The 24589-nt window shown below is 36.9% G+C and overlaps 4 protein-coding genes across 6 annotated transcripts; 3 read left to right on the forward strand and 1 right to left on the reverse strand.

Moving 5' to 3' along the window:
• Positions 1-2793: 2793 nt before the first annotated feature.
• LOC110857264 (homeobox protein prospero homolog 1) lies at positions 2794-4365 on the reverse strand. Of its 2 annotated transcripts, XM_035857944.1 has the most exons (5): positions 4174-4365; positions 3777-3945; positions 3204-3456; positions 3027-3119; positions 2794-2952 (listed from the first exon to the last, which is right to left on the reverse strand). In XM_035857944.1, the coding sequence occupies exons 1-4, from the start codon at positions 4193-4195 to the stop codon at positions 3030-3032; spliced, it is 534 nt and encodes a 177-aa protein (XP_035713837.1). In that variant the 5' UTR covers positions 4196-4365; the 3' UTR covers positions 2794-2952; positions 3027-3029. The 2 variants fall into 2 exon arrangements, with proteins under 2 accessions (XP_035713837.1, XP_021961576.1); XM_022105884.2 differs by having other exon boundaries at positions 2794-3119; positions 4174-4363.
• A 1147-nt stretch (positions 4366-5512) lies between these two features.
• Positions 5513-11799, forward strand: LOC118438064. Its single transcript, XM_035857772.1, has 6 exons — positions 5513-6713; positions 6814-6875; positions 8253-9041; positions 9667-10096; positions 10858-10976; positions 11043-11799. Exons 1-6 carry the CDS (start codon positions 6671-6673, stop codon positions 11136-11138), a joined length of 1539 nt encoding a protein of 512 aa, XP_035713665.1. The 5' UTR covers positions 5513-6670; the 3' UTR covers positions 11139-11799.
• A 182-nt stretch (positions 11800-11981) lies between these two features.
• LOC110857437 lies at positions 11982-15983 on the forward strand. Of its 2 annotated transcripts, none has more exons than XM_035857771.1 (7): positions 11982-12079; positions 12192-12316; positions 12408-12469; positions 12531-13322; positions 13859-14297; positions 14787-14905; positions 14981-15983. In XM_035857771.1, the coding sequence occupies exons 2-7, from the start codon at positions 12268-12270 to the stop codon at positions 15065-15067; spliced, it is 1548 nt and encodes a 515-aa protein (XP_035713664.1). In that variant the 5' UTR covers positions 11982-12079; positions 12192-12267; the 3' UTR covers positions 15068-15983. The 2 variants fall into 2 exon arrangements, with proteins under 2 accessions (XP_035713664.1, XP_021961723.1); XM_022106031.2 differs by having other exon boundaries at positions 11984-12070.
• A 100-nt stretch (positions 15984-16083) lies between these two features.
• LOC118438065 lies at positions 16084-18268 on the forward strand. Its single transcript, XM_035857773.1, has 2 exons — positions 16084-17469; positions 17547-18268. The coding sequence occupies exon 1, from the start codon at positions 16201-16203 to the stop codon at positions 17146-17148; it is 948 nt and encodes a 315-aa protein (XP_035713666.1). The 5' UTR covers positions 16084-16200; the 3' UTR covers positions 17149-17469; positions 17547-18268.
• Positions 18269-24589: the final 6321 nt, after the last annotated feature.

A 24589-nucleotide genomic window follows, 5' to 3' on the forward strand; every position in this document is an offset into this window, starting at 1 on the left:
GCGGATTCATCTTCTGCGTCAATCGTTTATAAAGAATTTGGCGACTTAATTACAAACATTTTGATGCGAATATTCTGATAATTGATTTTAGATTAAGTTATCTAAGTAATTAAGGTATGCCGGCTTTTTTTATTTTGAGCCGCAAAACCAAACAAGTTCCAATAACACGATTTATTTTAAAAACAATGTTTGATAAGAGTCGGAGGTGTCCATTACTCACACATTTGTGCCATGTTAATCAGGCGACTTTTATTTAAGGTACATTAATTATGCTAAACTTATGTATTCCTGATAATACTAACTCGTTTGGCTGGTCGGTACTTTGAACAGATGAGTGACGACATGGCATTGGAAGTTTTGCAACACGTTCAACTGATAAAATAATTCAGATTAATAAATCACATACTTTTTATCATACAATTAATCAACAATAATTAATTTGATTAAGAGGTTCACGCTGAAGATACCTAATTATATGTCGGCAGTTCCTCAATCAAATACATATGTGCAAAAAAAGAATGTACGCAATTTTTGTACCATCAAACCAGTCAGATGAGAGTGGGATGAAAATACGTACACAACACAAATTATGGACTATGTATTCGAGTGATTTGACTATTACTATTTTATGCATTTGACCATGATCATGAAAGTCTGAATGTGTTTGTCGTGATATGAAAATGAACTAGGTGTATGTATGTAAACTGCCCGGAACAATTATCCGGCAGGGTTTTCCAGAGCTCGGCGGAGGTGGATACTAAACCTCCATATACTTATTTATTATTTATTTAAAATTGAATTTATGGTTGTCTTCATATTTTTCTGAATTCTAATTTTAGCTCCCACCCTTCACTTTTGTGGTCAACATACCTTTCTTTCTTACATTTTCGAGAAAAAGGTCCATTTTGTCTTCCGTAGAATAAAAGATTGATTTTTAGCTTAGATGCTCAACTACATTTATGTTTAGAAAATAATAACGTGAATTGCATTGCAAATTAAAAACTATTCATTTATCAAATACTTGCTATCCGTTTCAGTCTGAAATGCATCCATCTGCAAAGCATTGTACTATAAAATCTCAATTTACCTCTTTTTCGATCTGACATGTATCCATCATTAGTAACACGTTTCACACAAAATCCCTAATTTGCTACAGAGTCTCAACTTATCCCGTACAGTGAAATTGTTAAATTTCCTTGGAACCTTAACTTACCCCCCGTACTGCAAACTTCACCAGAATCTCAAATTAAATATAATTTCTCTGATATCAAGATTTTAATCCAAGTATATTTGTATCTCACATGCACTTCTGTACATATTACTGCTAATTATTTTCATACTATGTTATCACGATTTTTGAGGACTCGATCAATCACCTGTGCAGCCAGTTATTGTACATAAAATAGGCATTGATCTACTTCCAGTTAAATCCAGTTAGTTCTGTGTGAGCACATTAATTGCTTGCGCATTTACGGCTTGCGCTAATTAATTTACTTAGTTTCAATAGAAACATTCAATTCTCTAGCTCATCACTTATGATACACACCTTATAATTTGATAATTTAATTAGCATACCCTTGCTAGACGCATTATTTTCACGCCGCTATTAATTTAATTACAGGAGAATATCAGCAAATTATTAGTCACGTAATAATTTAGGAATCACGGTATGATGAGAAATTGTGTCCATGCAGTTTGCAGCTACATAAACGTATATACAAATTTTCAACTAGCAATGCAGAGCATTCAGTCAATCCCAGATTGCATTATGGAATGAGTTGTGTTTTTAAAGCTGAGAATATTGTTACAAATTTGTAAAAAAAAACAGACAGCAAAATATGTCAAGTCTTCAGGAATTTAAGGCATATATCCTAATTTCTGTAATACTCGCCATTGTAATTGTAATAGTCTCGGTAAGTTTTATGATAAAATTATTCCGGACTATGAAAATTTTGGACGCTAATTTTCACATATTTCATTTTCCACATATGCAGGGATACATATTACTCCTTTGTTGTGACAAGACCACACCCATGACGACTACAAGTCACAATCAATCCTCGAAATATTTAACTTTGGCGGGAAGCGATAAGCCCACGTCATCATTACCTCATCGCCCAATTTTTGTCCAGGCCCATGTCACAGGAAACCATAGCAACTAGATATTTCGTTCACAACGTCGACGATCTACTCCACCAGCCTGGAACCGTGCATAGTCCGAGGCACGCCTTTGACCCGGTTCTGACCGGTACAGCAAGTCATACTTTCGATTCGCTACACTGTCCCACGACCAGTCACACGTTTAGCGATTTGATGCGGCCAACATCCAATCATGGTTTGACTCACGTGGTTACACATACCGCTGGACAGCATTCTACTTCCGGGAAAAATAACAATTCACAAAGTCATTCATTTCATAAAGGAAAAAGTGGATATGAACCTCATCGAAAAGCATTTGATTAAAGATATATTTTTATTTTGTACATGCAAATAAATTTGTAACGAGTTATCAAAAGTTATTCGTTATATATGAAAATTTGCCCAGTACTTGCGCAAGCGTGGGGACAGAGGGACAATGTCCCCACGTGTACATATATACGTATCACTACATATGTATGCAATTCTGCACCCGAAAACTTGATGAGCATAAAAAACTTGAGAATGTTTGGCAAACGATAACTCTTTAAATAAATTCTAAGTCTTAAATAAAGGTATGCACATGCAAATGAAACTCTGGAAAATGCTTACGTATTTATGTGAAAGGTTTAATCAATTTGAATTTCATGTACCACGTTTGCCTATTTTTTACGGTATAACTTTATTCAAAATATATGTAATGGTATACATATGAAAATGTGAAAGTTATGACAGCGTTATTGCTCCCCTACATATGCTAAATAAATATTTGAATCGTCCAAAATTCCACGAATTACAAAGTTTAAATAGAAGTATCTAAAAGTTCAAGAAAATATTGTCAAATTTCCCAACTACAAACCCGTTTTGTAAGTAAATTTATCAGCGCATACAATTCATCGGATTGGTCTATCGACTTGTGCATATTCCATAAAATCTTCGTAATGAAGCCACGCTGGCACATCCATTTCACGGCCGGACACGATCTAAAATTAAATATTTGCATCAATTTAGTTGCTTAAATTTTTTACATTAAAGGCCACAATTATCTCAATTTTTTAAATGCATACCTTGTAAATACTCTTTTTCCACCCTTCACTGGCATCTTCTCCCTTCTGAATAGTTTCGAAGAATCTTTTCACCACGATCCCAACCTCTTCCAAAAACTCGTCCGGCTGACATTGTGTCTTCAAAGGGTCGAAAAATGCCAAAAGTGAGACAATCTCCTCATTCTCTGGGCGGAGATCAATCTCTTCAGCTGAAGTGATTCCACTCGCCAACGCGGCACGTGCCATGGCTTCCATCGTGTCAAAGTAGTATTTCCTAAATATAAAAATTTAAATTATCTATAGATATGCGAAATTTCAAAAAATATGGGCTTAAAAATAATGGAAACATTATATACAAATCAAAAGACAGTTTGGAAATAATACGTTTTGCAAAACGTAAAAATTATGCAGAACTAAATACAGAAATTTATGAGAGCTGAAAGTTATGTAGTATTGCAAAATTTTTAGAGCGGAAAATTATCAAATTGCAAGATTTTGTGTGAGATGAAAATTATAAGTATGAAATTTCAAAAATATTGTAACGCCAAGAAGCCTGCCAACATATTTACACTAGTGAAACAATAAATTACTCACCTTAACGCCGTGTAATAATTAATTAGCGCAGTTATATTCTCCGAGGAGAAATTCACTTCCGGGAAATAACTCCTGATTTGCGAGGGGTGCGGGTACTTTCGCCAGAAAAAGGTGAGACACGCTTTATACCTGTGGACAAACGTGAGAACTGTGGCTGGGCGAGCTGGACCTAAGAAAATGGATGGTTTACGAAATTTTTAGTTTAAAAATCATCATGATAAGCAAATATACATTCATGACAATTTTTAAAGACACAATATTTAAACATGCCAAATTAAATTAATTTTCCTAAAAACTGTAAATTCGTAACCGAAATCCACTTTTACATGTAATTTATGTTGTGCAACATGGAATTTTATTTACTAAATAATATTATAACACATATTTAAATATTTACCTGATCCTGATGGGAGCTGCATTATTATTTCTTCGAAATTACTGAAATTTGTCGCAAATGTGGAATAACGCGAACCGAGGAGACTCAAACCGTTTGGTAAACTGGACTTTAATTAGGAGGACACGTGGTGATAATGTCGTACTGCTTACTGTCAAACTAGGACTGACAGAAATTCCGAAAAGACGGCACTATTTTATACCCTTAATGGGGACTTACTTATAAAAAGTAAATGTATGCAAGGATTGAGTACGGAGAAAGGGGTACTTCTTTTTTTAGGGACGCAGGTTCCTTTTGCACAGCTCCAGGAGGTTTAAGCTTACTAAGAATTTTAGTAAAAATAGAGTGAGAACAATTAGGCATATTTACAATTGGGGCTTAGGTTTGTTGAGGTTGTGTTCCAGGCATGGCAGGTTAATTATAACTTGGGTCCTTTAACTAACTCAGTGCGTGGTAAAATAGACTACGTATCGGTTTTTAAACTTTAACCACATTTAAAGAAATAAATATGTTAATCCGGCGACAACCCAAGCCAAATATTCCTGTAACCCTTCAACGAGCAGGTAGCCCTATGAGAGGTCATAAAAATGAAGGTTCATCTGCAAAATTGCCATATGAAAAATGTAGCTATTAATACCATATATTTTCTAAGAAATTTACACACTTTACTTTATATAAATACTCAGCATTGAATGAGAAACTTTTATTAGCAGAGAAAGTTTGTCACATCCAGCAACACTGGATTCGGTCAGGATTTATGTACATACGTACTACAAATTGTAGTTTACATTCATATGTGTACAATAAATGCTATTTAAAATGCAAATATCTATCACTGCAAATCGACTACCCGACAAGTGAGGTATGCATTCGTATTAAATTATTCAATTTATAATACTTCATAGAACTACATACATCTTGATACACATTTACAATTCATGCGAAATCCTCGATGACAAAAAAATGCTCATGAAAAAAAATTATGACGCACGACTCTTACTCGTTTTAACAAAGGGAGAGAATTGATCAGCACAGCGAATATAAATCCAATTGTCAATCTACATGCATACAAATTTTACATTACAAAACAGAAACAGGTGGTGATCTGTCGTTCACCAAACAATTAATTATTCTTAAGGTAATAAATTAACTAAATATTTCGAGCTATTTATTAACACACAAAACAACGAACGATAAAACTTATGTCATACATATGTACATACATACTTTACTAACGCAGCATTAAACATCGCCACAAATAAAATATACTATTAATTAGGGTTGCCGCGGGTAACGGGTCGGGTACCCGTTACCCGCATACCCGCACCATACTTGCGGGTACCCGTTCTCTGCGGGTAGCAAGAACTACCCGCACGGGTAACGGGTAGTTCAGTTTTTATTTAATTTTCGACATAAATCAGTTCACAAAGAAAGTTAGTAGAAAGTTAGACCATTTACCAAGAAAAGCGTAAATTTATTATTTATCGATTTCAAAATTTTCCATTTGCCAGAAGCTAGAGATTATAACTAGCGTGTCTTTTCGATATCCACACAAGCCTTGGGCAGCCCCAAATACTTCTTCTCAGCCCCAAATAATTCTTCAAATATGCCTCACGTCCCGAAAATGCGGAGAAATTATTGTTTCTCAAGCTAATCTCAAACTAATCTGTCTGCTCTCAAATATCAGTAATCATTTAACTTGTATTTGTGTATTATGTAAGTCTGACGAGATCTTAGTTTGTGCTTTGAAAATGAAAAATCTGAATCCGATTGAAAACAAAAATTTTACTTGGAGGCAATTATTTTTGAATAAAACCGTTTTAAATCATAATTTCAAAAAATCAAACTAAAAATTTAACCTTTTTTCAAGCTACACCAAGATTCTCTAGCGAGTATATCGAAAAGTCAAGCCCAAAACTAGGAATCGCGTGATACTTATCTTTCCGTTAATGGTCACGTTGAACAAACTATTGGCGACAAAGTTTAATTTTTAACTTAATGTTCTGCATATTTTTCTTTCACTGGACGAAAACCATGGTAGACTTTGATCTTTGTCCCCCCAATAGTTTTTTTAAACAGGCCATTCAACGGAAAGATACATAAGTGATAATTCCTAATTTTTGGCTTGGTTTTTTGGCTTCCCTTGATATAATTCGCTAAGAAATCCCGATCAGGCTTGAAAAAGGTTCCATTGAAAGTTAATAATTTTAATTTCAGAAATAGCTAATTACATCTAGCAAATTATGATATTCGTTCGTTGCACAGCATTACATATCTCAAACTACTAATCAACCTAAATGAGCAAATAATTGATTAAATAAAAATTTATTCTGAAGGTTGGTTAGTTTTTAACCTAACTTTCATAAAGGGTAGCCGGTAACGGGTACCCGAACGGGTACCCGTGCGGGTACGGGTAGTTGTGCTGCGGGTAGCGGGTCGGGTAACGGGTAGCATTTTCGCTACCCGCGGCAACTCTACTATTAATTGAAATTTGATAAGCATGCAGTCACCGTCACGAGGGGACATGGGTTCTCTACATTTAGGTAAATATTTTGGCAATTAACTATTGTTTCTTGCATGTGTTGTTTACCAAAAATAACGTATAAATCTGAATTTTGAATTTTTTAAAATTTGAAATTCTAGCTACAGAAACTCACGACGACGATAATAACAGCGCATTGTCGAAAGTCTTACGGAATCCGTTAGTGAGTCACTCACTAATTATTTACTATATAGCATTCATTAAATTTTTATCTTTGATATTGAATTAATGCAGTACAGAGAGTCGCATTTTTATTTGATAACGAATTTGTCGTTGAATAACCCCGGAACGGTTTGTCGTAGCGGGTCAAAATTTTGAACAGAGGAGCATGTTATCCTCAGATGGACGTGTGCAAAAATTCAACTCTTTACTTTCAAAAATGCATCCCCCACAGCCCCCAGTAGTCGACACAGTCATAAAAACTCTTTTCAAACTTAAATTCTCGTAAAGCCAAATAACTAAACGTCATGAAAGTGAAAAGAAAACAGTTTCGAAATCTGGAATCAATAAAGTATTGAAAAATATAAGAGAAAAGCGAGAAATTTTGAGTGAGGGACCACTGACACCCCCTAGAAGAAGGCAAATAAAGTAGTAAATTCTACCGTGCTTAGGAAAATTGACCTCTTGACCTCAAAAGACAATCCACCGACCCAAAGTGGAATTTCTCGTGAGGTTGGGGTGTCTAAGCATTCAGTGGAAAGAGGAATTAAGACTTTGAAGAAACAACTTGGTCAGAAAACTCATGTGCATCAGCTGACCGAAAAAAAATCGCGCCCGTATTTGCAAAAAAAATTATTTAAATTTTCTGTCAAAGAATCAGAGTAAGTTTTTAGTGACATTTGACGAAGCACTAATTTCTCTACAAAATACTAATTGGGTTCGAAAAGCTTACTACACGACAAATGCCGAAAACAAATCACGCAAATTAGTGCTTCCGCGTGAGGAGAACTTTTGTAAACAGTATATGGTTGTGGGTGCAATGTCGGGTCGTGGTGTCCTCCCACTTATCAAAGTCCCGCAAAAAGAGAAGATATCTGCGAAGTATTATGTGGACCGTGTATGACAACCACTTTTAGAATAACATTTTCCTCAATTGTACGGTAAAAAAATGAATAAGGTGATTTTTCATCGTGACGCGGTGTCTTTCCAGACGCAAAGTTCACCCAAGGTTATGCAAAGGACCTTGAAGCTAGATTTGAGACAAAAATCATTTTGAATAGTGGAATACCTGTACAATCCGCCAATGTAAGTCAAATAGATTTCTTGGAGTTTGGATACTTACAAGAAAATTTTTTCTGTGGAGACCAAATTTTTTAGACGGAGTTTGGAAAGAGTTGAAATGACTGTTTCAACTTCTGGGGGCTGTGTGGGAGGCAATTTTGGAAGTAGAGATTTGAATTTTTGCACACACCCATCTGAGGATAACATGCTCCTCTGTTCAAAATTTTGACCCGCTACGACAAACCGTTCCGGGGTTATTCAACGACAAATTCGTTATCAAATAAAAATACGAATCTCTGTAATTTTTAATTTTCACAAGATTCTTGACATCATCCTCGCCAAGCTAGATATACTTGACTTGGAGAATTCTCGTCTCGGTTGCCATGTCTGGCGCGACGTCGGCGCCAGTTTATTAGGAAAACAGACTTATCTCCATGTCACCAAGGTTTTCCGCTATGACGAGCCAAATTTATACCAGGCGACTCCCGTAGACGCCAAACTGTACCGTAACCTCGTAATCTGGGACAGATTCGATCCCTCCGTTCCGACAAATAAGCAGGGCAACGTAATCACCAAAGCGCTCAGTCAGGTGCCCCAAGTCACTCACGAAATTGATTTTCGCCTCGGCCACATGAAAGATGTCGCCCCTATTTATCAAGGAATAAGGTTACTTGGCCCCACAAAAATCCGACACATTTCAATCTACGCGTCTTGGAAAAACATCAGTTTCAACAAGGTTCCGGTACATTCGTACCTAACTATTTCAGCTCTACCAACTTTGACCTCACTCAAGTTTAACGTTCATTCTTACCATCCTCCCCGTACCATCGGCCCCATCGGTTGTCAACCGTTTCTCCAAGTATTAATCGATTCCGCACCCAATTTGACCTCTTTGGACGTCACGGGGCCTATCTACCCCAATTTGGAGGGGTGTAAAAGTTTGAAAGTGTTGAAATTTATGTTCAGAAAGTGTTTGCATGTGTTACCATTGACTTGTCCTCAATTAAACTTGGCTGATGTGACCAGGATGTTAGGACAGGTTAAGGATTCCGTAACTGAGGTGGAATTGAGCTATATCGGTAATCAATCGGTTGCCGATAAGACACAGGTAAAAAATAAAAATTGGACTACGTTGTGACCTCAATAATTGTGAGACTGATGTTTATTTAAATTTTTCGGGGATGAGTTTGCAAATTTATTAATTTAAGTGTGGATGGTACACCAATATAGCGACAAGAACTTACACTTTAGTTTACATTTTGAAGTTTCCGTTTGTGGCGAAAAAGTACAAAATGATTTGAAACTTAGATTTTTTCAAGACATACCCATGAGAAGGAAATATTTTAGAATATGCTAATAGATTTTTTTAAATCAGTTTGATATGGAAAGTTTACCAAAATTTTTAGGAGGGATAACTTTTATTTGGTATGTAAATGTAAATGTATATCATTATTAGATTACCTTTCTAATCTGAATGCAATTTATTTTTATCATAATAGTGGTTATCGGTATATGAAAGCGCAAGCACCAGTCTCACAATTATTGAAGCAAATTGGGAACGTCCATACATTATGTCACTATTGAGGGGGATGGGAGGGCAACATTTGAGCCACATGTTAAAAGGGGCATAACGCATGGGGGCCTGAACAGTCGGCGTTTTTACGTGTCATAATTTATGGACGTTTCTTAAAACGGACACGAAGGACTAAATAAATAATTTTCAATAACATCAGGTCAAGAATCCTCACACTCCCGTGATGTCGAAACTTACCTCCTTATCCATCAATTCCGTAAACGTGTACAAAATCTACGACTTCTTTGATGAGAAGCACCTCCCAAACCTAACCAGCGTCTCGCTCATCAACAGGTTTGAGGAATCGATGTTATCAGCGGATCCTAATTTCTGGAAACGACACAGAAAAGTTGAATCTCTTACCCTGATGCTTACTGGTCCTTGGATGGGAGATGAGTTCGAAAAAATTGTCCAAATATTTCCCTCCGTAAAGAAATTTTGCTTGACGATGGTGCTCCCTTGTCCCATTTCCATTAAGGATTGGATCATGTTCCAAATCTGGGATTTGGAACAGGTCAACGTTCACGTCCGTTGTGTAGCCGCATCCTCAAGGATGATCGAACTCTTAAAAAATATATCTCCTGGGAAAGGTACATACATACTCTTACATATTCGCACACAGTTGAACTTTTACACAAATTGAGAATTCTGAGAAACTACGGCACCGTCAGTCTCAAAGTCCCCCGTAAGCATAATTTGAGCGAATTAGAGATTGACAGTGCGTAGTTTCTCAGAATTCTCAATTTCTGTAAAAGTTCAACTGTGTGCGAATGGAGAGTACCGTAAACACTCAAATAGTAGCCCTTTCTCAAATAGTAGCCGTGCCCAAATAGTAGCCCTGCCTTTTTCATAATTTTATAAATAGTGACCTTGCTCAAATAGTAACCTTACTTGAATTATAGACGTTCGTCAATTTCCAATGTACATACATACATACAGCCAGACCTAGACATATCCTAGCCAGCTCATTTAAGTAATTAAATCACAATTAAATTTAATCTCAGGTATACAAAATCGAATTGAACACGAAATTCGGCTCATCAGAGAAATTATTTAAATTAAGAGCAGGATTAACATATAGAATTGTCATCTAATACGAATCTAAGGGAAAATTTAATTTGAGTTTGATTCTGGAAACAAAATTACAATAGCTGTTTGCTAATAGTTGCCGTGCATTTTTTCATAATTTTATAAATAGTGACCGTGCCCAAATAGCAGCCTTGCTCAAATAGTAGCCGGGTCCCAGCCGCCGATTTTTTTAATAGTAGCCCCCGGCTACTATTTGAGTTTTTACGGTACATATCGAATTTTTATTAGTTCAGAATAATTGGTTAAGATGATAATTTTTTAGGCGTCAAACGTGTCCTGTTCAAAAATACTTCCATCAAGGAGGACGATTTTTCTACCTGCATTGATGACCTCATCTTGCTCAGTAGAGGGTTTAAAAGGGTGGAAATCTCTGGGGATGAGGTATATAACTCAAGATTTATAAAAGAACTACTATTTTCCTTATGTTCAGTTTTCTGATGAATTCAGGTATCGGAAATTGTGGACCGAATACGACTCATCTTTGAAGCTAGAGCTGCACCCATTCATTTCACCGGAGGTGTGGTTCACAACGAAATGAGATAACGATTAATAACCGACTTTCGAGTTTAATAAGAAAGTTATCACTTTTCGACATAACATGTAAAACACTTACGAAGGTTCCTAAAATTTAAAATATTATATACAGTGGTCGTACCCATAAGTTTGCAAAATTGATTAACTCAATTTCCAGGTCCAACACTAATAAATATTTAAATAACAAATATTTTATAAACATGATTAAATGGTAAACTGACCAGAAGCCATTCATGAAAAGTTTGACGTCAGAGAAGTTTGACTTATTTAATTTTAAACTTTGAGACTTTGGTGTGGCTCTCAACTAACTAGCAGGTTGAGGTTCCAAGAAAATTTGGGAACATTGGGTCGCTTAATCTTATTCGTGTTAAGTCATATTATGATTTTTTACACATACAAAAATGTAGACTTCAAGGAAAAGAGAAACTTTTATTGCGCTGGAGGGTGAGGGGAGAGTAGGCAAAAGAGACCTTTTTGTTTGGAGGATGGAAGAAGAAAGCAATAAACGTTGACCCATAAAAGTGACTTTATACATAAGGAGCGTCAATATATTACGTCATCAGGGTCGCCCACTTTACTTCTTCCCGAGTTCAGTGAAAGTACACGCCGAAAACTCGGTTTCCTAGTGGGAGGCAAAAAATTGTCATTTTTTATGGCGTGATATCTACACATTCTGGTCAAGAAAATTGCGATTTTTGAGTTACGTAATGTATGGATGGGCCCTGATTGTATGCATTCTGCAAAAGAGAAACTAGTCAAATATCGCCATCAGAGCAAGTGCTGGCCATTGCACTATGAACTCGTACATACATATATGAGAGATATTGTAGGGATTGCGTATTTTATGTCTTACCCTAACTCGACCGTTAGTTAGAAGCTAGCAGTCATTTTCATCATCCGCAAAAGTTGGGCAAGCTAGATAACATATTTTGTTTATTTAGGTAACATATGTACGTATATTTGGTTTAAATATTTAACGAATATTTTAAATTTTTCCTGTATGCATTTTTTATTAGGAGTGAACTCCTATTTAGTATTTATTTTATTATTACATAATTTTAGTTCAGGAAGTCGCACCTACTCCACAATATTCCAAAAGTTGCGGATTTTAGTGACAAAAATCGTCACACTATCAACTATGACGTTGCGGCTAACTTCTTCAAGAGAGAGGACTTTTCCAAATTTTAGTAAATACTGGAATCTATATTTTCTCTCAAAATTGAGACTTCGTTATTACGAGAGACATTAATTTTCTGTATTAATTCCGTTCAATTCCAGCCTCGAAAAAAGTACCTGTTGACCCCAGCAACGCCATGTCGAAAGTTTTGAGGAATTCGTTGGTAAGTTATTTGCACAACTCTCTAATAACAGAATAATGCAATAATTTTAAATTTGCACCAGATTCTCGACGCCATCTTCGCCAAACTCGACCTCCCCGACTTGAAGAATTCTCGTCTCGTTTGCCACGAGTGGAACGATGTCGGCACTGCTGTATTAGCAAAACGGACTCGGCTCCAGGTCAACGAGCTTTTATCCTACAAATGGCCCAAGTTCGACAAGGTGGCCCCCGTCAACGACAAACTACTTCGACGCCTCCTCATCTCGTACAAATTCGACCCGTCTACCCCGAAAAAGAGGAAGACCGACGTTATTAAAAAGGCGCTCACCCACGTGCCCAAAGTGTCTCAATTAACTCGTGAAATTAAATTTTTCGTCGCCGAGAAGAAATTTCTCCCCGCTTTCCTCGAAGGAATTAGGGCGTTGGGGTCCACGAAAATCCAAGACATTGAAATCCTTAGTGGCTGGCGACTTGATCCCGATGGGGACTACAAAATTGCACCTCGGGCGTTTCAAAAACTCCCGCCTCAACCTAGCTTGACCTCGCTTAAGTTCACGATTAATTCAGAGTTTCGACTTGATCGCACCACTGGGTGCCACGAATTCCACCCCCTGATCCAAATCTTGATCGATGCTGCCCCCAATTTGACCACTTTGGACGTCGCGGCGTCTCTCTATCCGAATTTGGAGGGGTGTAGTAGCCTTAAAGTTCTGAAATACAAATTTGGAACGTATTACAATTATAATATACCTGACATCAATTTGGATAATGTGATCAAGATGCTGGCTCAGGTCAAGGATTCCGTAATCGTGCTGGAATTGGCGCTGGATTCACTTTCTACTACCTTGAAGCAGGCAATAACTCTAAATATTTAATAAGTATTTTACAATGGGCATACTCACGGCAATTTATTTTATTAAGCTAAACAATTTTTAGTCATTGAGGCACTTGCCAAACTTGATTTTGTAATGCATAGCTATTTAAAAACACAGGTGTGTTATCCAATTTTGGTTTACTATAGTTTACATGAATTTCATAGAGATGATAGCATATTTTTTAATCATTTCTCGGCTCTGGTAATTTATTTTAAAATTCTGGATACCTATGGAGACGCAAAAAATTCAGCTTCAGAAGAAACAATTCAGAAGTTTTGGGCCCCGCAAATCCGCAAAAATGCTCGGTTTTCCAGTGGAATTTGTGACTTGCGGAAGTAGTTAAGGGTTTTGCGAACTTGCGGCGCCTAAAACTTGCTGAGTTTTTCGCATCTCCCACGCCAAATGTCGTTTCTGAAAAGTTGCTCTTTCAAATTAACATGGTGAAAAATAATCTGGGTTGAACATGGTTTGCGCCCCCATTGTAAATACATATCTATGTTTTGTATGCATCGCAGATCCAAACTGTTTGGGATGTTCCCGTGATGTCCAACGTTACCACGCTCTCCACCCGTTCCATAAACACGTACCAAATTCGGGACTTTTTTGACGAGGACCACTTTCCAAAATTAAAAACCCTCTCCATCCACCAAGGAACGGGGACGTCCCATGCAAATTTGTGGGGGCAACATGGAGAAATTCAATCTCTCTCTGTGGTCGTATGGTCCTTGAGGGACAAGGAATTTGTGGGAAAATTGATCCGTGTATTTCCTGCCGTTAAGAAACTCGAGTTGAGGTTGGAGATCGCATATCACACTTCCGTTTCAGACATCAACCAGACTATCGAACCGTTCCAAATCTGGGATTTGGAACGGGTCAACGTACATGTTGCCACGGAATTGCAAGGCGTGTACCCCGTGTTGATCCAAGTCCTCAAAGCCATGTCGCTCATGAAAGGTATTTATACATACATAAGTGGTTTAATATTTATGTAGGTTAAAATCAGCCTATAAATAAGTATTTCCAATTAATGAACAGTTATAGCCAAGGGGTGGAAGCAGTGTGTCATTTCGTAAAATGAATGAATATCGTAAAAATATGTTAAAATTACGTATTTTACGTTAAAATTACGTATTTTACGTTAAAATTACGGTTTTTTCGATAGCTGTGACCAGGGTGTCGCAGGTCAAAATTATTGATTGCGTTGGACAGCTCTTTGAAAATATGTACATATGTACTATCGATTTCAATTTTTACAAATGTCGTGCAAACTTTGAGAAAATCATGGCCTGTAACCTTTTGAAATCACTTTGTCCCGTCACATTTGCAGTTTACCTTCTAAATTTCAAGTTCGCATGTAAATACTTTTGTTCACGAGTTATCAGACCAACGGATACAGCGATCTTACATATAAAAGCCCTTAATAAAAGCTCGTTGTAATTTCAGGAGTTAAGAGTGTCCTTTTTACGGGCATTTTCGTCAAGGAGGATAACTTTACTCCCCATGTTGAGGATCTCATCTTGCACAGTAGAGGATTGACAAGCGTGGAAATGTCGGGGCGTATGGTAAATAACTCGCGCATTAAAATAATTTTCAAGCATGTGTAAATGTTTCCTATATTCAGTTTTCTAATAATTCAGTCAACGGAAATCGAGGAACGAATGCGACCCATTTTTGAAGCCAGTGGTGCACCCATTCATTTGAGAAGAAGCGTTCCTCATAACTAAATCAGATAGGAATTTTTGTATATCTTATTGGTTCCTCGATTGTGAATTGGATTTTGGGATGAAAACTGTTTAGTGTCGCCAAGATGACTTCTTTCTTAATGTGGGAAAAGGTGTCATCAACGTACAGCTGCTAGAAGGATATGAAAGGGTATTAAATATTTGTATTAAATATTTCCATTTAAATACTAAATGTTTCATACGCTAGAAATTATTTCTAAGCTGCATGTTTTTTGAACTGTCAATTTACAACGGCAGTAAACCTGGTGAATTTTTCCGGAGGGTTGGCCAAATTTTCGCGAATATTGTCTAATATGCATTTACCTAGTGACGAATCGTCACTGACGATATGCGTTCCGTATAATATGTAAATATCTATATACTTTCATACTTTCATACTTTCACTTTCAGCGTCAAGCGGAGACAAAGTAGAATTTAGTATACATACCGACATATTTATGGTAACCATACTATGGTTATCAGGAGAGGTACATCTGTAGTACACATGAAATATAATCATTTTCTTAAGTTTAAAAATTGTAAATTTGGAAATAATTTATGATTATGTGATTAATGAAATCATTAAGGACGACCAAATTGGACTAATGTCGATGTCAGAGTCCTTTGTTTACTATGCTGGGTGTGTCTCATATGTATGTACAGAGCTTCCATAATTTTGTGCCATAATTTGTTTGCCTAATCATAAGCTAATTAGCCCGGAAACCAATTAAATTATCAATAAGAGCACTCAAAATATTTATTTAAGGTGACTAATTTCCTTGACCTTTTTATAACCTGTCAAATTTAAATTTCTTCCTTCAGTTAACACTATGGTTCACCCCATACATAAGTACATACGTAAATTGTACAATAGTTAAACCATGACATTGTCGCAATTAAAGAAGCTACTCTAGAAAAAGTGTTCCAAATTCGTGCAATATTTGACACACAGTTCAACCAAGAGGAAACTAATTATGAGAAATTATGCATTCCATGCTAAATAAATATACACATTTGTACATACACAAACTCATCTCTATCTTGTACCCATCTACCACTTCTACAGTTGACAGTTCTTTAGTTGCTGCGATTTCGTAGCCCAAAACACCTTGTTCACCATAATTTCTAAATAAACTATGGAAATCGATACTAAACCCTTGTCTCGATCATCTCTCGAGACCAATTTAATATCTATAATCTCTCTCGGAAGCAGAATATCCCAATTTATCGGATACTTCCCCCTCTCCACCTCCAAAACTAGTGACGGGACAAAATTCACATTTTCATGGGTCAGCCTTCCCATCCTTTCCAGCCTGGCAGTCCTCGCATTTCAAATTTTTCTCGCCGTCCACTGGTTCTTATTCGGGAAAAGGATAAGCATCATGCATAACCTGACCCGATCCACGGAACAATACGCCTCCAACATGACCGCGGTACTGATCTGTTTTCAGGTCACGTTCAAAATATCAGTCCATCTCTTCGCTTCGAGACGAATGTTGTCTTACTGGGAAACTTTGGTAACGGATCTAAACCAAATTTCTAGCAGTGATCTTCTGGGAAACTTTGTCATCAGTGTGGAATCTTGGACAAAACATGGGCAACTTTTTAGAAGTGTACGAGCCTCATTAAGGCACGCCATACGTGGAAGTCTTGCCCTTATCGGGGCCCTGGTTGTGCACAATTTCGCCATGTTTTGCATAGTGCATCTATTTTTTAGGGAAAGGCTATCAAGTGAATTTTCCTTTCAGGAGCGGGCTACTGGAATGTTAATTGTGACCGCGTGGAATATTATGGGATCGTTAAACGTTTTTCAGACGATCTGGGTCACGTTTCCGATTCAAATTGTGAACGCGTGTTTGGAAATGATTACGGCGGAACTTTCCGAGTTTAATGAGCAGGAAAAATTTAGGGAAAGGGAAGATTTGTTTGTTACTAGTAAAACGTCAATTTTGAAAAACGACTTGGTAAAAGTATCTAAATTTCAGGACGAGGAAAAGCTACATCTTTGCATCTTGAATTATCATCGGGTAGTTAAAATTTTGAGAAAACATGAATCTAGCGCTGGGAACGGGGTTGCCTTTTAAATTGGGTACAATTCCCTGCTAATCTTGGCCTACATATTTATTGGGGTCATTTGGGCGGCGTCTGGGCAATTTATCACCGGACTTTCGAGACTTGTTCCAATTATACTTTGTACAAAAATAATTTATCACTTGGGAACGGAAGCGGGTAAATTACAGAGTAATCGGAAAGCGGTGATGAAGGTGATGTGTCGAATGGAGAAAAGCTGGATGAGTGAAGACATGAAAGATGCGGTTTTTGGAATGATGCAGGAGTTATCTGGAGATAAGTTGAAGTTTCAGGCAGGTGAATATTTCGTGCTAAATAGGAGACTGTTAACATCGGTGAGTGTTTAATAAGTGATTTACTTTATTAATCAAGATAAGGTTAATCATTGATTGAATTACTTAAAATATTACAGATTCTCTCGGCAGTACTGACATTTCTCGTTGTTCTTGTTCAGTTTCGAGATGGAGAAAGCAAATAGATATTTAGACTGGGGACTCTTGGACTCAAAATCAAACATTTTTTGTGCTTAATTTCGATAAAAAATTATTTCCTTAAAAATTAAATAGAAATTTATTAACATTTTGGAACATTTTGGAACATTTTGATATTTCATAATTAGTTACATATTTATTTATAACCAGTTAAATTTAATAGATTTTCGGTAATATTAAAACAGAAATAGCAGATAACAAACATTTTAAAAACCAAAATGTAAGTCGCAATAAAATCCTATGACGTATTTATTATGAAACAATAGCTGTCTTTACTTCCGGGATTTATTTATTTAAGCATTTATTACTACATAATTTCTAGTTGTTTACTGAGGAAGCATATATGCGTGATATTCTAATGTTCAACAATTTGGCCTTCAGAAAACAATTCTTCCACCGAGCGCATAAGAAAGAATGCAAGAAGGAGGGGAATGCATAAAATATTCAGAAATGTCTGGCTTCAAAATATGCATTTTTAACTTGACATTGATTCAGAGGTATTTTTTACAGACTTGGTCACTTCCTAGTCACGAACTTTCCTTCTTTGTGAACTATAAAACCCCTTGTTGATGGATGGTTGAATGTGTCGCTAGTCTGGTCTACATTTTTCAGCTCTGGTATATGTACTTGAAACTGTTTGAATTTATAGAATTATGGCGAATTTTTGACCGTACAGATTTAGTCTTTATTGGAATTACTGAGTGTGTATTTAGATTATGGTCATTTGTAAATTTTGTGGAAAACTAAGTCCCCTTGGTTTAAGTTACCCAGAATATGAAACTTTCTCTTAAAAAACCGCATCACTAGATTTGTATTCTTCTGTATACATATATCCATAGGTGTAATAAGCCATTAAATCTTGGAACATTGTGTTAACCAGCACATATGTATGTGTACATATTTATATAGGTATATGCATATGCACAAACGTGTATACCTATTTATGTACATACCGAAATTTCCTGGTCGATGGTTAACATTCAAGTTCAATAGTATTATCGGTAGGGGACAAATTAGGAAAACGTATGCTGACTGTGAAGCTGCAGGACGTCAGGAAAATTTTTGTGAGGGCGCGGTTTTTTGACCCCGGTGTGGTGACATTAACTAACATGCTTAACACACGCACATTCGTGAGTGGATTAATGTCAAAATTTAAACATTCGCTCTTTAATATGTAGGTAAGTGACAATATTACTACCGTTGCAGGTAGTGAATACCTAAATGCATAAATATGCAATTCTGCCTAATCGACTGCCTCCGTGTGCGTGCTAACCTTCAATGATACATTGCTACCAAAGCGGTATTAAGTATTAATCTTAGCCTCTTCAAAAGTATTAATCTTATCAACAAATCATTATTTCTCGTCGTAATTTAATTTAACTAACTCCGTAAAGATTTACCATGGCGTACCGTCCCGGGATAATCTTCCTGACAGCGATACTCTCAGAAATATCATATTCTTCCCAATTTGTTTGGGATGGAATATTTGTCAATGCCGATCTCACCTTCGTATTCACGCCAGAATGTTCAAACCTATCGTTGGTGGAAGATGATTTCCACTATTTTCAGGCTGTCCGGACGACAAATCCCTACACCCCTCTGCACCACGTAACTCACTGTCACACCCGATCAATGTTCCACTTCCCAAAGCAAGCCAAATTTAAAGATTCCTATGTATCCCAAGACCTAGATAAATCCACGCGATATAAATCCATCTTCCGGCTTAACTCAAAAGTGGAATAATTTACTCAGGATTAGTCTATTATTGCGGGATATGAAAAGTTATTTGAACGAGCGGAAATATTTTGAAGCTGTGCAAATTTCGTTTGGTGATCCGAAAGAGCCAGTGCAATTTGATGAGTCGACCCCGGTCTCGGTGGAGTTGATCCGACCCCTGTTTGGTATCTGTTCGGTAGTTATGGTTATTGGGGTTGTGCGATTAGTGGTAGAAAGCTGGAAGGGTGCCAAGCTATGGGGGGCACGTGTCGTTGGAGGACTGACTTCTTTTGGAACAATGTGCTAAGTTCTGGACTGGAGGATTCTATGATGTCAAGAGGGACTAGTTGAAATGCACCGAATTGTAGTCGTTGTCGCCAGTAGGAATAGGGCGAAATTATAAAAAGCGTCCGGGAAAATCGTATAACGCCCACACAAGTGAATGAAACATTGCGTACAATACAACAATTTTTTGCTCCTGTTGTAAATAGGCTTTCAAATAATTTTTGAATTTTAGGAAAAAGCCTAATTTTAGGCGACTCGGGATTACTGCCCACTTCAAAGTGGGTGGTGAAGTGACGTATGGGGTGCTTAAGAAGTATCCGGAATTTTTGCATATGCAAATATAAAATAAACCAATAATTTCATATAACTGAAATTTTGGACAGGGAGAGACAAAGATTGAAACTAATTATTTTTTGCTTCAAATGGTTCATGCAACCCCTTCCGCCCAATCTGTAGAAGCTTTTGTCAGACGCTCCAAAAAGTGCTTCGCCACTGTTTTGAGCTTACTTTTTTGCCATTATTGACCACACTTTATGAAATAAGTTCAAATTTTTGGCTGAACTTTTTCTACTATGATATTCTTCAATGGATAAAAACAAAAATTCTTGAATTGGTCTTGCTTTGGGCAAATTTGAGGACGTTGTTCACCTCTCCCATGTTAATTGCATTTGATCCGTTTTCAGGCGGATCGGGATAATTTTGCTTAGATTTATTTTCAAGTTTTGGCTATATAGTTTCCTTGAAGGTGGGAGAGTTGTACTATGTGTAAATAAGCTCATTTTGATAATCTTGGCAGTATATCGTGTTGTATGGGACGATCAATTTTGATGCCTTCAGGTCGAGTCCTTTTTCTGTCATCTGGTTTGTTACCTTTATTTTACTCTTCACTGAATTTATGAGCTTACAAAACCTTGTACGATTTGATACCCAACTAATAAGCTTTAAAATAATATACGTAGGTGTTTTATTATTAATTTTCAAAAGGTATGTTCCGCACTGTTTCTGACCAAAATTGTGATGAAATAACAAACTTCAAATACATTTAGGAGGCTGTGATTTTTTCAACTCTGTGGGTTAACATAAACACTAGCAATAAATCGGCAAACTTTACCTCGACGGAAAAAATGCTAGATTTGCAAATTAAATATCGTAGTGTGATTTAATTTTTAATGCTGGATGGGCAATACGTGTCGCAGATTTATGGTTGAATGCTTAAAATGTACAATGAAAACTGCCCAACACAAAACACAAATTCAGTTGGGTCAAAAATTTTTAATGATGGCGAAACGAGGTCTCGGGCAAAAAGTCGCAAGGACGCTCAAAATCCGCTTCTTCCACAGAAAGGCTCCGGAAACTAGGGGAACCAATAATGAGAGATCCGCGATTGAAACTGTCCTATATAGCAGATGAGATGGGTGTTCCAAAACCAGCAATTTGTTCCATGTTAACTGAAGACTTAGGTATGAAAATGGTTTCCGTCCGTTGGGTACCAAAATTGCTTTCGGCATCTCACAAACAGGATCGAGTCGACTTTTGCAATGCAAATTTTAACCTATTAAATGAAAACTGCAACCTGCTCAATATTTTATTAGTTGCATATGGTACTTGGGTTTACTATTATGACCCCGTGACCAAATAAAAATTCCCTCATTGGAAGCACGAGGGGTTGCCACCGCCCGTGAATTGAAAAGTGCAAAAATGTGACAAAAAAAATGATGATGACCATTTTCAAGGATACCAAAGGTCCCCTCCTTATAAAATTTATTGCTGGAAATACTGCAATAAATGGGGCCGTGTATGCAGGAACCCCGGAGGAGCTGCGTCCTCCGGTTGAAAAGAAACGTGGGGTCAAAATAAAGAGTTGGCCTTTTTTTAGACGACAACGCGCCACCTAATACCTGGCTTTTTGCGAGGGTTAGTGCAGACGAAAATCGCTTTACCTGCACAAACCACGCCCCGTGCAGTCCAGACTTGTCCCTTAGTGATTATTATTCGTTTCGAAACTTAAAGAAAAACATCAGGGGAAAACGGTTTTCGGATGATAATGAAATCAAGTCGTAAATTTTGGCATATTTTCGAGGTAAATTTTAATGAGTTATTGCTAGTGTTAATGTTAACCTACAGAACTGAAAAAAATCACAGCATCCTAAAAGTATTTGAAGTTTGTTATTTCATCAAAAGTTTGGTCAGAAACAGTGCGGAACATACCTTTTGAAAATTAATAATAAAACACCCACGTATTATGTCAGGTGATAACTTCAATTACGGAATCGAATCATGCTCCGACAGTGCAGATTTCTATTTTTACGAGCCTTATCACTTTGGGGGCTGCCACACGAATGGGCAGACCAGATATTTTTTTGTGATTACCCGTTTTTTGTAGCTCATACCTCAGTAGTATATGGCAAATTTCTGATTTTTGAACTAGTTGATTTTTAAAGTGGCTACAGCTCAATTTCTTGGAGCGCGTAACCACTTTTTCGAGGTAGTGGCGGAAAGTTATTGCAAGTAGCTCGCTGGTTTTTGACCTCATTTTTGAACGGTAAGAGATATCGACTTCCGGTTTTCGGGTTTTAGTCAATGGATGTATGTGCTACACCACTACGGTCCTTTCGAATTTGGGGCAAACTGATATCCCTTAGATATATGCGTATGAAAAAATTCCGGATGCTTATTAAGCACCCCATATCTACATTTATGTATGCAAGTATGTAAATATCTATATATACACAGAGGAAAATTTTGCTTAGTCATTGGTTGCTTCTCAAGTTAATTGCATATTATATCGTGTACTTAGATTATTTAATTTACATATGTACACAAATGTTGTGTAAATTATAGTTTTACCATTAAAATCGGGTAAAATTATACTAGCAAGGTTAAATAAGGCTACTAACACAATATAGAAATTAATAAAGTGCAATCTTTAAATTCCAGAGAGTGGCGTACACTCTCTGGAAGTTATATCATATAAGTTGTTATATCAAGTGGTTATATCATACTCTGTGGACACACATGACCATATTTATCGGTAGATCAACTGAAAAATGGTATTTGCAACGTAAATTAATCTTTTATATATATACATATTTGTGCATGTATACATACTGGACAAGGTATTGATCACGTCAATATTTTCATGACGGCCAGAGTAGGACATTATCACGTTGCAAAAAAAATACACTAAATAGATGCGTACATATTTAGCAATATATAAAATGTAATACGGCATAAGTGAATCACCAAGTATAAATTTTTCCGTTTACCAAATTAATTTAGTTTATTTGCTTTCAAAAGCAATTTCCTAAATGAAATGCAATCGCCATTCGATTCCCAACTCTTGTTACTCCATTAGCATCATCATTTAAGGATTCGAGGGACCAGCCCCACAAAATATGAAGAACCTTTCGAAAACCAGTACAGATTTGTCCAAATTTTTTAACGCTCGACAAACCATTTTTCATGCATCCAATCTGAATATCTCAATTTCTCAAACGTTCGGATATTTTCCCGTCTCTTTAAAATCAAAATCTCACATTCCCCAAGTTATAGCCATACTTATCTCCGCCACTAGTTTTGTGTTGGGGTTGTGGGTCCTATTTTCCGGTCGAGTTGACACATCCAGCCATCCGTCAGGCACCTTCAAGTCCGTCACGGTAGCATGGACCGCGTTCATATTTATCACGCAAAGCCTTTCTCGCCTAACTTTACTCGCACAGGGGGGAAAATTAATAAATCTTTTAAATTCCTGCATCTCCACCGTAGAAAAAATATTACAATTAACCTCAAAAGAGACAGAGTTTACGCAATTTTGCCAAAAATTGCGAATTCGCTATGTTAAGCTAATTTCACTCTATAGTCTTGCCGCCGTTGTGATTGCATTACTGCAGTTTCGTAACGTATTATCCACTCGTTTAGAACATCCCGCTGAGAAGAGTGCATTGTCAAATGACATCATCATTGGAGGCGTGTCGATTATGTCGCACCTCAGTATCTTTTCCTTGCTCAGTTTGGAATTTTTTTGCGAAATTTATAATTACTGTTTGAACTGCATTATAGCAAGTATTATTGACAAAAAGAGTGCAGTTTTGAAGAAAAATGGGAAATATAATGATTATAATTATATTAACGACGTTCTGGATTCTTTTACCACGCTTAACCTTCAAGTTGAAGAGTGTAATGTGACGTATGAGGGAAAAATTGTGATCGATTTTTTCTTCTATTTTGTCCTCGGTATTTTTCGGGGTTACTTTGCTTCTCAGCTGGGGACCGAGTGTTGCACGGTGACGTCCCTGGTGTACTTTACAATTCATTTATTGTCAATTAGCGTAATTGGGTGTGGGTTGTGGTCAATCGCGGCCGCATCGACGGCTTTGGAAGAAAAGAGTGGTAGATTTTTTAGGGAGTTGGTTGATCTTTCGGTGGAGTATGAGGAAGGAGGTTTGCTGAATAAGAGTTCAAAGCTGAAGGTAAGCGTGAGTATTTACCATAGATTTATATATTGAGTAGATTCAGTACATAGAGTTAGTGCTAAAAAGTCGGCATTTTTTTGAAGCCGAACTAAACCATGCCCCTGCCCATGCAGAAAAAGAATACAACGAAAATCTCATCTGCTCTGAGTTGCAATTAAACTTGCTATTTTAATTAAGCAAGCCTCACTGGTACTGTGGAATTATTGATGCGGTTCACCTTATTTGCACATTTTGACGCATTCGCGAGAGGAAAAGTTTTTCTTACATGAAAAATTCATATCCCCAAAATGGGAATCGGGAGATTTGTTTGCAAATGAGTACAAATTATGTGAACCGCAACAAAAAGTTTTATGCCGTTTACGCCAAGCAACCTATAAATACTTGGCGATGTTTGTGATTAGGAGGGAGAAACTGAAATTAATATAATTTTTTTCGCGTTTTCCAAAAAAAATCATGCGAGTTTTTAATGGTGTACAAGCGTGCAAGTCAGT

This window comes from Folsomia candida, unplaced genomic scaffold (assembly GCF_002217175.1).
Source record: "Folsomia candida strain VU population unplaced genomic scaffold, ASM221717v1 Fcan01_Sc018, whole genome shotgun sequence".
NCBI lineage: Eukaryota > Metazoa > Arthropoda > Collembola > Entomobryomorpha > Isotomidae > Folsomia > Folsomia candida.